The sequence below is a fragment of the Micromesistius poutassou genome (genome assembly GCF_964030765.1).
Source record: "Micromesistius poutassou genome assembly, chromosome: 19".
In the NCBI taxonomy this organism is placed as follows: Eukaryota; Metazoa; Chordata; class Actinopteri; order Gadiformes; family Gadidae; genus Micromesistius; species Micromesistius poutassou.
Window position 1 is genome coordinate 14,813,976 of NC_140289.1, and position 16,670 is coordinate 14,830,645.

At 46.6% G+C, this 16,670-nt stretch overlaps 2 protein-coding genes across 2 annotated transcripts; one reads left to right on the forward strand and one right to left on the reverse strand.

Moving 5' to 3' along the window:
- Positions 1-1,312: 1,312 nt before the first annotated feature.
- Positions 1,313-6,983, reverse strand: LOC311363861 (uncharacterized protein; the record flags this gene model as incomplete). The annotated part of the gene is made up of 20 exons (XM_084483846.1): positions 1,313-1,398; positions 1,472-1,568; positions 1,640-1,781; positions 2,008-2,194; positions 2,445-2,575; positions 2,717-2,796; positions 2,877-3,046; positions 3,125-3,239; positions 3,351-3,550; positions 3,756-3,870; positions 4,440-4,648; positions 4,752-4,908; positions 5,026-5,246; positions 5,491-5,587; positions 5,732-5,899; positions 5,970-6,077; positions 6,325-6,465; positions 6,555-6,673; positions 6,751-6,837; positions 6,923-6,983. 20 exons carry the CDS (start codon positions 6,981-6,983, stop codon positions 1,313-1,315), a joined length of 2,691 nt encoding a protein of 896 aa, XP_084339972.1.
- A 1,167-nt stretch (positions 6,984-8,150) lies between these two features.
- Positions 8,151-10,357, forward strand: kcns3a (potassium voltage-gated channel, delayed-rectifier, subfamily S, member 3a; the record flags this gene model as incomplete). The annotated part of the gene is made up of 2 exons (XM_084483847.1): positions 8,151-8,252; positions 8,857-10,357. The coding sequence occupies exon 2, from the start codon at positions 8,861-8,863 to the stop codon at positions 10,355-10,357; it is 1,497 nt and encodes a 498-aa protein (XP_084339973.1). The 5' UTR covers positions 8,151-8,252; positions 8,857-8,860.
- Between the last annotated feature and the right edge of the window lie 6,313 nt (positions 10,358-16,670).

Below are 16,670 nucleotides of genomic sequence, written 5' to 3' on the forward strand. Positions count from 1 at the left end.
TATATAAATGAATTACAAACAGGCCCACTGTTATTTCTTAATTTTGAGGTTCTGATTCTGTACAAGCTCTTGTGGTCGAGTTAGATAGACCAGAGAACAATGAATTAGAATAATCCAGTCGTGATATAAATGCTTGAATGAGTGTCTCTGCATCTGCTGCCAATAGCATTGGTCGGATTTTTGCAATATTTTTATTTCTAGTTATACTTTGTGTATGTTTTGCCATGTTGGGCAAAACAGCATAGGGTCAAACAAGACATCACGATTTTTAACGCAGGCACTTTGCGGGATGACCGAGCCATCGAAACACAGGGGGGCCGATGATTATCTGCTCCGTCTTCCCTGTATTGAGCCACAGGTAGTTCTGGGAGATCCACATTTTTATTGCAGTCAGACAGGACTCAACATTCTGGATCTGGGCAGAGTCCTTTGATTCAACAGGAATAGAGATTTGGGGGTCATCCACATAGCAGTGGAAGCTGATTCCGTAGCTATGGATAACATCACCCAGGGTGAAAATCTTATATGAAACAATGCTGTGCAGAGCCACTGACAGTAATACAACTGTATAAATGCAACAAATGTTTGCTTGTTATTATTCCACATCCACTTTTGTCTGCAACCAACTGTTCAGAAAGCATCTAGTCTTCACATGTGGTTTAGTCTTTAATGTAGGCACTGCAGTCCAACAGTATCCCCTAGATACACTTATGGACCTGAGAACATTCTGTTGGTGTACACCTGGCTTCCAATATTAAATACATTTCCTGTTTAACATGTATCCAGTCCCCATACTACAGACGGTGCTGAAGCAAATGCTAAATAGCCCGCTCATTATTTGCACACATGCACCACCTGACTGGGTGCTTATTGCATCCTGCAGTGCCACTAAACAGAAGCATCTGCATTCTTTGTCTCCGCACATTTAGTCATCTAGATTGGACAATTTAGTTTAATGAGCAATACAGCCATCAAGTCATCTAAGCTGCAAGTTTTATAGAATTGAGCATAAAATCTTTATCTAAACCATTGAATAGACTGTATAAAGGAGATGGTATAAAGACTGACATTAAACTCACATTTCAGCACTATTCTGTCAAATTTCAGTTGCATTATTGAGCCTTGTAGAAACCCAAAAAGGTACTTGTGTGACAATTTAACCATGTCCAGCATACAAGTCAATAAAGATAGAAATGATTTGCTAAAAAAAACAAAAACAGTGTGCACACATTTCTGAAGGGTTAGGAATCTCAACATACTCTAGGCCAAGTTCAATTTATATTTAGAAATACGAAACTGCAGAGATGCTTGATTATTGATTGTTCTTTATTATAGAAATGGGTCCAGAAGTCAACTCATTGTGACTGTGTACAGGGGTTTGTGCCGGATGTTGCAGACCTGTCAAATCATAGCGAGGGTTAAGGGTGAAGAAATGACAATTGGCAAACTTGGTCATTTTAGTCATACATACCAACGATTTCATTTCCCTGACTTGAACACTGGCCGCTGCATGGCCCGCCCATCACGTTACGGCCGTCACAGAGCACCACGTCACAATGGACAAAGAGCTACAAGGGGGAGATTTGTTGCTATTAAATATTATTCTTTAAAAACAACACTTTCCATTTTGATGAGTTACCTGATCACTCAAGTAATCTTGGTCCTTGGCAAAGGCAAACATCTGGCCCTCAAAGCGTTTGTAGTGGGAGGGGAACTGCACTCTGGAGTCAGCGTAGACGGGCTGGAACACCACCCTGTTTGGGTCCAGTGGGTTTGGACAGCTGGAGGCATTGCGAGAAAATAATTATACTGCCATTATCCTCAGATGGCACTCCCATCATTGCCTACAGATCAGTTTCAAAACTGATGCAACATTAATTTCACTGCAGCCATCCCATTACATCCTCAACTGAAGAAAAACACAAAACAGCCCTGGGCTTAGCGTCTAGGTTTCCCCAGATACTAAACATTTAAAAATGCGTTTCATGGTTCTAGATGTTCAGTCACCCATTAATAATAAGATTCCATCTGGGTAGGGATGCGCTGTCAGCCGTCAGTGTGGCCCAACAGTTCTCCAACTCCAATGACAGCTGGGGGTTGGTGGACATCAGCGCCACCTCAAAATAGAAAGGCTCTTGGAGGTATTTTGGGATAGGGTAGTCTTCAGGTCCATGGAATGTTGTGTAGGATTCATCTTAAACACAAACCGTATCAAAGCATTACACGCCATCAGTGAGACACTTTAAAGTAGGATAACACAAGTCAAAGGGCTCTAGTGTACAAGCGGCAGGGTGTCATTCAAAAAGTATATTTAGGTTTGTCTATTAAGAGACACATGTTTGTTAAACCAGCCTAGAATGCAAATCTGTTTACATATTCATCATTCAGCTCATCAACACACGAGGCTAAAGGGGGCGCGTCCCGGGCATCGAGGAGGAACTGACCTGAAGCCATGCGCATCACCACCTCCAGGCCGCCTCCCGCAGGATCCGCGTATGGCTCATGGTTTGCGCGTGCGGCAATGAAGCCCAGAGAGTTTGTGGCGTCGTAAGCATAGTAGCACTTAACCTGCAACCTGCGCAAGTGATTATAAAAAAGGTAAAAGACCAGTACACACCATGCCTAGCAGCGTGCAGTCCCGGGTTACTTGAGGTCTTGGAGGCATGCATTTTGGTAACCAATAGTTTGCCTGGCAAGTATTTATTGTAAAACTCACTCGTATTCAGGGGCATCTACCCCAGCCATCGACTCTGGGAGAGAGATCTCGTTCTCATACAGCAACACATTGGATAGAAACTAAGAAAAACGAGACGCATGCAAGCTCAGTCAGTGACGCCCCTAAAGAATTCAAAACAAGGTAAACCGAGGCCCTCTACCTTTCTGGTGGTTCCACAAGAGTTCACTGAAAAGGTGAAGGAAGCAAATCGGTCGTCGGTGTAGACTGGGCCGCAGGTGGGGTCGTTGAGGGTCAGCTGGCTGAGGTTCATAGTAGGAACAGACTCAAACTTGACCGCCATTGCAGTCATTGTGCCATTTGGATAGCATTCTGAACGGTAAAATAAATAATCAGAATGGATCGTTTTGTCAGATTTAAAACATCCGTATTTTTTTTTTTTAAACCAACCTGTTAGAATGGAGGGAAAACTGCAAGAGATTGAAAATGCTTGAAACACCTCACTGGTTTGTGGATAGCGCAGAGCCATATCTAGCCTGCTTTTGATGTGAGAATGTTCAATCACCTGGAAAATGGGGGGGGGGGGGGGATTTACCAAAAGATGTTTAACATTCATAGCCATGAGGAGCAACATAAGGATATGCAACCATAGCGCTGGGAAGCATTTGGCCCATACCTCAAACACGGCACTCTGGTCTGTAAACGGCACAGCAAAAGAGATATGCGTCCCATGGTCAGTCAGGCCGTAATGCTGAGCGAGGGTCGGGGTCAGCCATTGGTTGCCCAAAACAATTTGAAAATGGAAGTCGGGCGTCCCGTACTTCACCATGATGTCAAAGTTCTGATGAGCACAGCTACCAGACAGCACGGGAGCCACTGCATGCGGAGCACATGGGGAAAGCGATACAGACACTTGACTGTAAAAGCATATTTTTGCTTTAACTGGAGATATTCATCTTTCTATATAGATACAATTTTATGTGGGCTATTTAATCATACAAGCATTTTTTTGGGTTAATGCCCAATGTTAAGCAATGGAGATGTAATGGTAGGCTAAAGCATCTCCTCTGCTAGAGCTCACCTTGATCAACCACCCTAGACTCCAGAGCCACAGCGTAAGCAAGCGGAGATGAATCGTGTGAAACCTGCAGGCCGAAGACCAAGTGAAGAGAATGGAGGGTTGTCCCCTCTTCGTTCTATTTTAAAGATAAAACTCAAAATTAGGTTGTTGCGCCACTTAAAACCAAGCTTAATTTATTTAAAAGGTCCCATGGCATGAAATTTCACTTTGAGATTTTCTAACATTAATATGAGTGTAAAACGAGCACTAGGTATCTTGCTCAACAATCTCTTTCTCCTCAATCTCAAACGCAGTCGTTTGAGATTCATAATATCATCTGGCGGCACAAACTGCTTGGACCATGATAATATATTATATAGATAGACATTATTTAGATATAGAGCTCCAGGACTCCCACTGGAGCACCCGGAGTGTTCAACTGTAAACACTAGCGCATGGTACCGTGGCAACAAGCTGCTCAGGGCCACACCCCCACCCTCCACCTTGACCCGCCTCTAAAAACGGCGCGTTTGTGGAGAGCTCATTGTGGGACTGGCTCGTAGTGGCTGTAACTCTGCACCAAGGCTGAATTTCTTGAACGTCTTCAATTACTGCATTAGGGGCCCACTAACACTTATATTAAAGCATCCATAAAATAGCATGCCATGGGACCTTTAAAACTTCAAGGTGATGGAGGACGCTTACAGTTTTCAGCACAAGGGGGTCCATGAAGGGTACTTGCACCATGAAGGTCTTGAAGCCGTTGTGGGAGAACAGCTCCTTAACATCAAAGCCCCTGGCGTTGCACTCGGCCACAGACAGAACCACGCCGGAGAGGGTCATGTTCAACAGCAGCACGTCAGCCGCAAAAGGCCCCAGAGACACCCTGAACAAGTTCTCACCCTGTACAGTGTCTGTACAGGGGGGGGGGGACAGTGGAGGGGTGCATTACGGGCTGGGATGTATAGGGAGAGCTTCCATTTTTTCCACAAGGAACACAGATGCCAGAGCACTCACTGTCGATAAGTTGTGGCTGCATGTGCGTCAGCGGCGTGGAGATTGGGAAGAGGACTTTGTATCTGGTCACCTCGCCAGTCATGTCCTCAGCCCACAGCAACTCCAGCATCGGTGCAATATTGTACGACGTGTAGTATTGGTTGTCTTTAACGGCGCTCTGCACAAGGGATTTGTCAATGTTTCACAGGAGGCGTATAGGTCCCCTCGTCTTAAAATGATTACATCCGCCTGTGAAAGGCAATTCTAATTGCGTTAAAACACGTGTCAACCAGACCTTCGTGTAGCCGCCGATGGCCCCCACAGGTATTTTGGTGATGATGTGCACATCATTGATGATTAGAGCGTACTGCCTGGCAGCCATCTCTTCTGCATCCAGCCTCTGGCCATCGACACCCATGTGCACTTCCAACAGCTTGAACCTGTCAGCGGAGATGAGCGGGTCAATGTGCCTGGGCATGAACCAGGAGAGTGTGTCGTCCGTGACGGAGAAGCCACCTGCACAGAAACCCAAGTTAGTATTGACGGTTCTCTATTCCTCTCCTCATTTAAGAGAGCCATGTTTGAGTGTAGGGTCAGAAATATTTTCTGTACTCGTTAGGGAATACAGCTTGCCTGTCAATTACAGTTCTGTGAAGTAAACATATTTTAGGTTGTTCAGTTTCTAAATATATTTCTGCCTTCTACTCCCCTTCAAATCTTACATACAACATCAGCGCACAAGTCCCATAAACCAACAGACCTGTCGGACAGGCTACAGTAGCGTCAATCTGAGAGGCTATCCACTTCTTCTCAAATATGGTTGACGTGTGAAGGATGGTCATAGGAACCCCGGCCACCTGTAAAAAGCCAAGGACAACACATGGATTTAAATAATTAAAAATATTGTAATTTATATTTTGGCATGCCTTTCATTTGAACAGTCAAACATATGTTTGACTTGGGATATCCTTAAAAGTAAGGAAGGAATCAGGCCTGCTTACATCTTGATGGTAGGTCTCTGGTGCAGTCGGAGAACCTCGCACAACCAATCGTGTATGTCCGTTTGTAACCCCATAGCCTCTTCCCAGGGCCTGAGTCACACTCATGGGCCTCTCCTCATGGCTGAAGAACACAATGGCTTTAATCTGGAAGGCACTGCTGGGCTGGTCCTGGGGAGCAAACAGTCAAACTCACTGGACAATTTAGACAGACATATTTCACAGCTAAAAGCACGCAGACCATGTGTTCAGCAGATCGCCGAGGGTCAGTCGCCTTGTTCCCCTTCACATCCAGAGAGGAGAAGGGAATAGGTGGGGAATCATCTTCAAGCGCCCTCCTCACAGACACCTAGAAAGAAGAAAGCCAGTCTAAAGTAAGTGGCCATGCAGACACTCCCCCACAATGTCAAGTGACCCAGCCTCGATGTGCCCCCCCACCCTCCCCCTATGTGTCCTTGATGTGCCCCCCCACCCTCCCCCTGTGTGTCCTTGATGTGCCCCCCCACCCTCCCCCTGTGTGTCCTTGATGTGCCCCCCACCCTCCCCCTATGTGTCCTTGATGTGCCCCCTCCCCCCATGCAGGAGCCTTCACTTGCCTCCATATAGTTGGGGTCACAGATTATTTCTCGGGAGGCCCATGCAGGATAGTGACATGTGTCAGACACATGGTACGTCTCCTCCTCATCTGTGGCACCATAGACCCGTAGATTGAGAGTAGTGGTGAATTCTTTATCTTCCTGTAGCAATACATTAGAGAAGGCTGATCTTTATCTCAACAATTGTTACTGACTGCAAGTCAGGAGAGGACGTTGACGGTCAACGTTACCACATTGTGAGCGAAGCAGTTCTGCAGAGAGACGTAGAGCTCAACGTGTCCCGGGTGGTTCCACAGGCTGATGCCACATTGAGATGCCAGGCGTTGGGTGATGGGGATGATGGAATTATCTGAGGACACAGCCGACGTGGTCACATCTCCAGCTGCAGCGCCAAAACACTCAATAGATAGAGATGTGCCAACTTACTGTAACCAACAGAAACTTCCAGAAAATTAAGGCTGAGTGGACCAGCAATCACACGCATTACATTTCCTAGACAGTCTACCTGGATACCTAGAGAACAATACAGACCGCCGATCAGAATTACACAGCAAAGACCCAGACATGGATCGACAACGATTGGGAATACTTTACGGACTTATAGAGGGCTTTGTTTCTGCTTGTATGGTTACAACCAATATCAGGCACAAGACCAGCATTCTGAAACATCAAAATACATTTTAAATCAAAGACATTTAACTAGAGGAGCTGTTTCAAAAGTCAACTATGTCAAAGAAATACAATTAAAAGGGCCAAACCTGCTGTAAGGAACCATGTTGAGAGAGAGACCCAAACTTACTCACTGCCCTGCTCTCACTATTTATGGACTGACTGTCAAGTCAAACAGGAAAGTTTTGTATGACAAATACATCCATAAACAGGTGTTCTGTATTCAGCCCAATCAGGCTAATTGATAAGAGAGTGCAGGTTGGACAGTTATCCTAAACCGGATTATTCCTGACTAAAAAAGTGGCAGTTTATATGAACATAATAAAATATAGTATAATATAATAATATTATATAATATATAGGCTAATCTGTGTTTGAGGTTCCACCACATTGTTGTTCAAGAGATGTGGAATTGGATAGAATATAACCTTGATTTTAATAATAATAATAATTTGCATACTACACCCTCAATGATTATAATTGAATTCACTTTCATCTACCTCAGTAGACCGAAAAACCGAAAATATCAACCACTAAGCCTTCACTCCACAACGAAAATAACAATAGGCTTTTCACTGATGTCCAATGATAGAATTAAATTATATTGCACACAACTTCCAGAACCTGTTGGTTTATTAGTGTTATTTAAGGGCCATTTATCTTCAAGGTGTCTAGGTATACCTGTATGGTATTTTTAAATGAATGAATATCGTTCGTTTCATTGGGCTATAAACACCGCAAATGCTGGAAGATTTCTGGACTACGCTTTCATCAAATTGGTAATGATCACTTCAGTGACCAACTCCTCGGCAATGACAATCTTAAATAGGCGTCACTAGGCCTCGGTTTTTGTCATAATTTATATTCTAGAATCATGAGATATGTAGGCGAAATACCTACTGCAGTATGAGGTCCAGCTCTCTCACTTCTATCACATTCCTCTCCTCTCCTCTAGCCCCTCTCCTATTCTCTTGCCCCTCCCTCTTCAGGCGGTGAACACCCAGAGCCTCGTGCCGCCTCCCTTCCTCCCTCCTCCCTTCCTCCCTCCTCCCTTCCTCCCTCCTCCCTTCCTCCCTCCTCCCTTCCTCCCTCCTCCCTGCAGGCAGCCCGTTTAACCGAGTCAAGTCACCCTGTCGGAGCGCCGCGGCAGCCAGGCTGCAACGACTTTCATCCATTTACCTAAATCAAAAGCGCCCGGAATTTGTATGTGGAAACTTTACCAAGCATTACTTTAATGGAAAGAAATGCTGCGTTAAAAGGTAGGTTTTAACTTTACCCATTTGATTAAAAAAAAAATCAGTTATCAAAGGATTTAGGCTATTTGGACCTGCAGGACGTCTGTTGACGTTTGGCAATTGCTTTTAGTAGTTCCGCAAAACTTCTACGTTTAAGTACATGTTTCATTAACATTTAAAATTCTTAACCGGACAATTGTAATAATTGCGTTGAATAAATGCGTTAGGCTGAGTTTCAACTTGTTGCCTTTCGTTTTATTTGAATTTAGTGATTCGTGGAGTGATGATCTCCAGGCCTACTTGAGCCTCGGGAGAGGCAGCGGCGGCTTTCCTTCTGCTACTCTATTGATTTTCTTCAGAAGGCTAATGTACTTCTCAAGCAATGCCCTCAAACATAAATACTAACCGATTCATCCTACAATACAGTTTTTGTGCTCCTGATGTTCACAGTACAGTCGGCATTTATTGCCTTTATTTATATTTCCGTTATGTTTATGTAGAATAATCACTGTAACCCTGAACTGATCTTCCATCTCTCTCTCTCTCTGACCAACCACTACCACTCCTGCTACTACGACTGCTACTACTGCTACTACTTCAACCACTCCTCCTGCGTGCCGTTCCTCAGCACCATGGGGTACGGCCAAATCCTCCACCTGCGCGGGAGCGAGGAGGACCGCGTCCACCTCAACGTGGGAGGGGTGCGGCACCAGGTAGAGCGGGACACCCTGCTCCGCTTCCCGCACACGCGGCTGGCCCAGCTGCTGTGCTGCAAGGGCGAGCCGGGCATCCTGGAGCTCTGCGACGACTACAACCCCGCCGACGGCGAGTACTACTTCGACCGGAACCCCCGCATGTTCCTGTGCGTGCTCAACTTCTACCGCACGGGCTGCATCCACATGATGGAGGAGCTGTGCGTCTACTCCTTCAGCCAGGAGATCGAGTACTGGGGCATCCAGGAGCTCTACCTGAGCCCCTGCTGCAGCGGCTGGTACCAGGAGCGCAAGGACTACATCGAGGACCGCGAGTGGGACGTGCGCAGCGACGACCAGCAGCAGCCCGACCTGGACTCGTCCGTCGAGGAGCTCTCGACGCGGGACAAGGACCTGGACAAGTTCAAGGGCGCCTGGTGCGGGGAGACGCGGAGCTATATGTGGCTGCGGCTGGAGGACCCGGGGCACTCGCGCTCCGCCAAGGTGATCGCCGTGGCGTCGCTGGCCGTGGTGCTGACCTCCATCGTGGCCATGTGCGTGCACAGCATGCCCGAGTTCCAGCGCACCGACGACAACGACAAGCCCATCGAGGACCCCGCCTTCGCCGTGGTGGAGGGCGTCTGCATCGCCTGCTTCTCGGCCGAGTTCGTCCTGCGGCTGATCGCGGCGCCGTCCCAGCGGAGGTTCCTGGGGAACCCGCTGAACGTCATCGACGTGGCCTCCATCCTGCCCTTCTACATCACGCTGGCCTTCGAGACGGACGGGGAGCGCTCGGAGGAGAACGAGGACCTGGAGAACGTGGGCAAGGTGGTGCAGGTCCTGCGCCTCATGAGGGTCTTCCGGATCCTCAAGCTGGCCCGCCACTCCATCGGCCTGCGGGCGCTGGGGGCCACGGTGCGCCACAGCTACCAGGAGGTGGGCCTGCTCCTGCTCTTCCTCTCCGTGGGCATCTCCATATTCTCCGCGCTCATCTACTTTGCGGAGAAGGAGGACGACGACACGGACCTGGGCACGATCCCGGTGGGCTGGTGGTGGGCCACCATCACCATGACCACCGTGGGCTACGGGGACACCTGCCCCGTGACGTTTGCGGGGAAGATCGTGGCCACGCTGTGCATCGTGTGCGGCCTGCTGGTGGTGGCGCTGCCCATCTCCATCATCTTCAACAAGTTCTCCAAGTACTACCAGAGGAACAAGGCGCTGGAGAAGCTGAACCTGAGCCAGGAGAAGAGGCAGCAGCAGGAGGCGGCTGCCTCTATGGTGGACCTGCCGTACTACGGCGTCCGAGACCTGTACACCCACAGCATGTACCCCTTCATCGGAGGCCTGGCCTTCAGGAGCAGCCTGAGCAGCTTAGGGGGAGGGACGGGCGCGTCAAGTGTCCGGGACGCAGACGAAGAGCTTGACACTCGTTGATGTGTGTGTGTGTGTGTGTGTGTGTGTGTGTGTGTGTGTGTGTGTGTGTGTGTGTGTGTGTGTGTGTGTGTGTGTGTGTGGAGGGGGTATCCAAGTGACTGTTAACTCTGTGAATCTAGCTGCTTTATAGATGCAGTGCATAAGGAAGCCTTTCAGGGGAAAGCGCTCCTGTCATTAGCCACGACTCCTGTAGCCTCTTCCTGGACTTTTTTTGATAGAGCATATCTGTACCGTTTAGACCAGGGGTGTCAAACTCAAACTCTACAGTAGGGATGTAACGGTATGAAAATTTAACCTCACGGTTATTGTGACCAAAATTATCCCGGTTTTCAGTATTATCGCAGTATTTTTAAAAGTGTGTTCAATATGTTCAGAAAGCACTGATTGGCCTACGGAAACTGAAATAGTTAAAAGTGTTTATTATAGCCTATTTATTTATATTATCAAAAGTGCAACTTTTAACATCAAAGGAACAAGGGTTCAGCATGTAAACAGCTTATTTATCAGGAACATTTACAGTAGTGCAGGTTTAATCCAAACATTCAAGACATAAAGAACAATATGTAAACAATTACGCGCTCTCCGTCTCCCGCCGACACTTCCTCCGCAGATCGCCGTGACCGCGACCTCATAATGTTCACTTTACATGCACATTCTTGCCTTTGACCTCAATGAATTTGAAGTAGTGCTTATATCTCCACCTTAAAAATACCAACTTTTCATCGGATTGCTCCGGACTCGCCATTTCTACTGCTTCATCGAATCTGTTTGGTGTTTGTGTGTGCGTGTGCGTGTGGCACGCGTATCCTGGCTTGTGTGTAAAAACACTGGCTCCGATTGGCTACCATGAAACACGACTCTGCCTTAGCCAATCATAATCGCTAACCCACCCGGTCTCCGTCCTCACTAGCAGTTTGTGTGTGCAGCCAGGGGTGCGTTCGGATTACGCAGTTTATTCAATCAATTCATGGTAACGCACCGCATTTAACTGTCAGTAACAGCGTTGTAACGACGGAAAAATTAATTAGTTAGATTACCCGTTACTGAAAAAATAACGGCGTTACACTGCTCGGATGAAGCGCTGGGAAGGATTTAATCACACGGTTTCCACACCGCGGGCGCGGTTATCCACCGCGATAATAATTTTATTTGAAATGAAAACGGTAATTGTTATTGACAACATTTTTATCGCGGTTTACCGTTACACCGGTAACCGTTACATCCCTACTCTACAGTGGGCCAAAATTGAAGTCTTGGACAATTGCATTAATTAATTGCATTAATTGTGGTCATTACATTGTGACAGGGAATTGTTGACGGGGGGGGCGGATTCAATTACACTGCGGGCCGGAATAGGCCCGCGGGCCGTACGTTTGACACCCCTGGTTTAGACCGAAAGATTAGAAATATAATAATTTGATTGTAGCTTCCAGGTTGGCGGGACCTTTTTGTGCCCCAGATGAAGATGAAGATGATGCATGTGTGCCATAACGTTAATGTTCCTCCAGGTAATGCTCTGTATCGATTGGTCCGCTTTGTGAGGCTCCAGACGAGGATTACATTCAAAAATAGAAAAGTTGAAAGAGGGACTGACACTAAATGCACCAAATGATGGATGAGCATGCCCCATGTTGATTCAAACGGGGTGCATGAACAAGCAAAATGGCTTTTTAAAAATACCTTAGGTAAGTACTTCTTTAGCACAGGTGATTACATTAATACGGCACATGAGAGAAACGTCTCCTATTGGCCACATATCTATTTTACTGAGTAGTAAAGCAGAGGCATTTCCAACTACGGCTTCAACTTTGTGGCATGCCATGCGAGGGTTTTAAAATAACAGTGTCAGAAATGTAATAAAATACGAGTCAACCAATAACCATGTATCTGACTTATGACGGTATCGTAAAAGCTATGGCAGCCTCATTCACCTGATTTACTGGAGGCTACGTTGGTGTCTAACAGAGCTCCTGTCAAAACATCTGAATAATTACTACTTTGCATATTTACTACAAAATAAATAATGTAAGTGAAGTGTGTGTATATGTAAATGCTTAATGTAAATACACACACACACACACGTGTGTCTCACTAGTTGTATTATGTATCCAGCGATATACATTAGACTTTTAACTCTATTATTCCTCTTTTATATAAAATAGTCTCCAAAAGGGGTTTTGGAGAAAGGAAGATATTGGATTTGTATGCTTGTCGTTTTCTCCATCTTAATAGCTATTGATTTCCTGTCCCGTGCCGTCGCTCCTGCTTGAATGAGCTGCGCCCCTCACAGTTCCTTCATTCGTGGTCAATTTGTCCAAATCACAGCAGGGACACACACACACACACACACACACACACACGTATGTATATATATACTGTATATATAGTATATACAGTATATATACACGCATACACACACAAATACACATATACACACACACACAGCACTGTGCTCTCTGTTTTTTTGCAGCTTGGTGAAAAAAAAAGGATAACTGCAATGTCTGCTTTCCCGTTTCCCTATTTAAATTGAAACTTTGTCACTTGCTCGTGTGTTGCATGATAACCCTTCACCCGGCCCCATTCATTATAAAAAGAAACTGCTGTTTAAGTTTTGCTTATAAAGCTCATGAATAATTACACCATAGGCATTTGTTCAGGTCCATGTGTTGGCGGGAAAAAAAGTACATAAAAAAGATGCATGGTTTACATTCTAAGGAAACAAAATCGATTTTGGTAAGACAAGCAGCCAGGATCAGATAGTCTAAACTTAATAAAGGAGCTAATTCCACTTTGATTATTTGTTAATGCCAGACACTGAGTTTGATGACTGTGCCTCAGGGTCGGCTCGATGCAGTGTCAGGAGGATGTGATAATGTTAGCATAACAACAAGGCCAGCAGAACTGGCTCACATAATGGCTGATGACGCCAATAAGAGGACCAATAGCCCAAATTGTTTTCTAGCACTCAAACAATTATGGCTGCTGGAGTGTATTTTGGGCACTCATTCCTGCGGTTAAAAGCTGAAGCAAGCGGAGTTGACTTAATCAGGGGTTAGGCCAGTTCTTACTGGTCACTTCTCAGGTGGTTTGCCCTTAGGCTACTCTACCTCACATAAAGGACCTCTTCACTGGCAGCTGCTCCACCTTGCTCCACCTTTACCGTCACTTTTTGGTGTCTCCCCAACTCCATCACTGAGATGGACCACCCTGTCTGGGGGGGATCCCGTCTTCGTGATCCAGTGTTGAGCTTCTGCTGCGGTGCAATCACTGGCTTGGTTAAACAAAGTGTTACCCAGCGATCAAACGTGGGCGTCAGGGGGTGTAGAGAGAAAGACAAGTGACAGCGGCCCCCTGTGTGCTCTGAGTCGGGGGGGTTGACGAAGGCCTGTGACACCTGCCACGCTATAGAGACGGATGTGAGGGGGTTCAGAATCACTCCATCCACAATCCCATTAAGTTACTTTTTTATATAAATGGTTGGTTCTAAATTATACTGGCACTTGTTTTCTTTTAGGGTGAGAATATTAATTTAACACTCCCTCATTCCTGCAGTAGGGGAGGGGGGGGTCCCCCTCATGTTGCTTGGATCGCAGCATACAGTAAAGGTCACTGCCATGATGGATGGTGTACAAAGTCCTACCTTAAAGCTGGAGAACAATAGCGATGGTTGTAAGCACAGTCCAGTAAAATCATGCAGTATTTCCTTATTTTATTTATTCATTGATTGATTTACTTTCGGAAGCATTTCAGGGTACAGAGTGTACGAGCTTGTGGGGGGGAGGGGGGGTGGTAGCGTACAACGGTTTCCTCAGACCCTCAATAGAGATTATCAGGCACTCGTGTGAATTCAGAGGAGAATTGAGTTGAAGCCTTGTTTGGCTGAATGGAGATGGCAGCGTCTCGCTTGATTGGTTGGATTTGTCTTCATTATGCTGTAGTATTTGCTGACTCTACCAACAGCCTATTCCTCTGAGCTGTAACCTCCAGGTTTTTTGCGATTGTGGTTTGATGGACTACTACTACTACTACTACTACTACTACTACTACTACTACTACTACTACTACTACTACTACTACTCTAGCCACGAGGCTCATCATGACCACTTTCACTGTCACGCGAACAACAATGGCATTGCTTTAAAAGGCACAATCAATGTAGGGAAATTGATTTTCTATATTAAAATAGTTCATAGTGTTTAGCATCAGACAAACACAAATAGACACAATAGTACATTCCCTGTCTCCATCCCACCTTAACCTTCATCGCACCTCAGACCACCGGAATGGCGTCTTGAACCAAACAGAACAAAGAAGGCGTTAGCGATTATCCTTCCCGGCTCTGCCTGTTCTCTCCTGGTATGAGTCACAGACTGAACCCCCCTCTCCGTTACCGAGGGCGATCTGCTGTCCCAGGTGGGACGGTGCTGTCCCCGCTCTGTGCCTCGCTGCGGGGGGTTGTCCCGGGGTGCGGGTGCGGGGCTGGTCAGGCCTTATCAAGCAGGGCGCAGTGACCCAGCGACCGCCCCCACCGCTCCCTCCGTGGGGAACTGCCCGTGGTGCCGCAGAGTAATTTAAAACTTGTTTTCTTGAGGAGGTTACACTGGCCACAGCGTAAACACCGCAAGGTTACACTCAACCAGTCACACTCACGCAAACACGCAGACACACACACACACACACACAGACACACAAACACAGAGAGACACACACATACAAACACACACACACATACACACAAACACAGAGAGACATACAAACACACACACACACACACACTATTGCTACGCTAGGCTGTTCTGAAAGCAACTTACCAAGGTGACAAAAGCACCATACGCTAAACCAAATGGATGGCGTTAATAAAGGACACGCGTTCATGTTTTCAAGCACCATTTAGCGCCCCTCCTACTACACCCCATGACAGAGGCGGAGGCTGTGCTGGTGGCTGAGGCGAGCAGGGGATGAGGAACAGCCACTGAGGACGGCAAGGCTTTTAGCAGAGAGGATGAACAAGCATGCTCCACTCCTTATCTGGGGAGACCTAAAATGGAGAGAGAGAGAAACTGTGTGTGTGTGAGAGAGAGAGAGAGAGAGAGAGAGAGAGAGATAGAGAGTAAGAGCGAAGGAGAGAAGGAGAGATGGAGAGAGATAAAGAAAGAAAAGGCTTTAATGGGAGAAGTAAAGAGGGTTTGGGGGGGGGTGGAACTGTGCAGCCTGCTAATGACTCAGATGATGGGGGCTCTTGAGGGAGGGGGGGGCGGGGGGTTGATATGTGAGGAGGACAATACGGCTCCATATCCTGTTCAAACCGCTGCTGTCATGGAGGTTTTGAGAGGGGGGCCTGCAGCGAGCAACCCATGGTGTGCTGAAGGGGCCATGTGCGAAATGAGCTCACCCTAAAGAATGATGTGTCATGATGTTTGGATGCAGAATTGTGTGTGTGTGTGTGTGTGTGTGTGTGTGTGTGTGTGTGTGTGTGTGTGTGTGTGTGTGTGTGTGTGTGTGTGTGTGTGTGCGCGCGCGTTTGTGCATGCGTATGTCTGTGTGCTTGTGCGTCCGTACGTACGCGGACGCACGTGTGTGTGTGTGTGTGTGTGTGTGTGTGTGTGTGTGTGTGTGTGTGTGTGTGTGTGTGTGTGTCTGTTTTTGCGCACCGTGCACAAAATGTTTGACCAAGCAGTCCGACCATGATCACATCATTATTGATCAGCTGAAAGACCTCCAGAGCCACAGCTATATTGGGGCTAATAACCAAGATGAATGACAACTTCAGTTCAATGACGCCATAAAACGACCACCCCGCTCCGCGCTGAGACTATTACCTAGACGCGGTCACGACGAAGATCTTTCCCCGTGGAAAAACGTTACGACCCTCCCTGCTGCGTCATTCCCACCAGGACTGCAAATCAACACAATGAAACTTTGTTTTAATCTTTTCCCATTATGGCGTTTATATCGCAGTGACTTGCACGCCATTGAACAAGTCTTAATTCCAAGCAGCTCATAAAGTGACGATAAAGAATGATGACGTCAAAGTCATTGCCCTCCGTTTGGCTTAACCCCTCACAGGCAAGAATGAGAAGACCTAATTAAGGAGACGTTTTGTGTTGGAGCTGCATGGGTTCACGTTGATCAATGTATCATGGTCGTAGACAATACATCAGCCCCGCTACAGACAGATATTTTATTAGGAATAATGGATTCATAAATATTTGTAATGGTGACAAATTGCATCATAAGTAATGGCATTTTGCACAATGTCCCAATGTCATTTCCGTTGTGTTGGTTTTTCATTTTGTTAAAGGTTGGAACAATC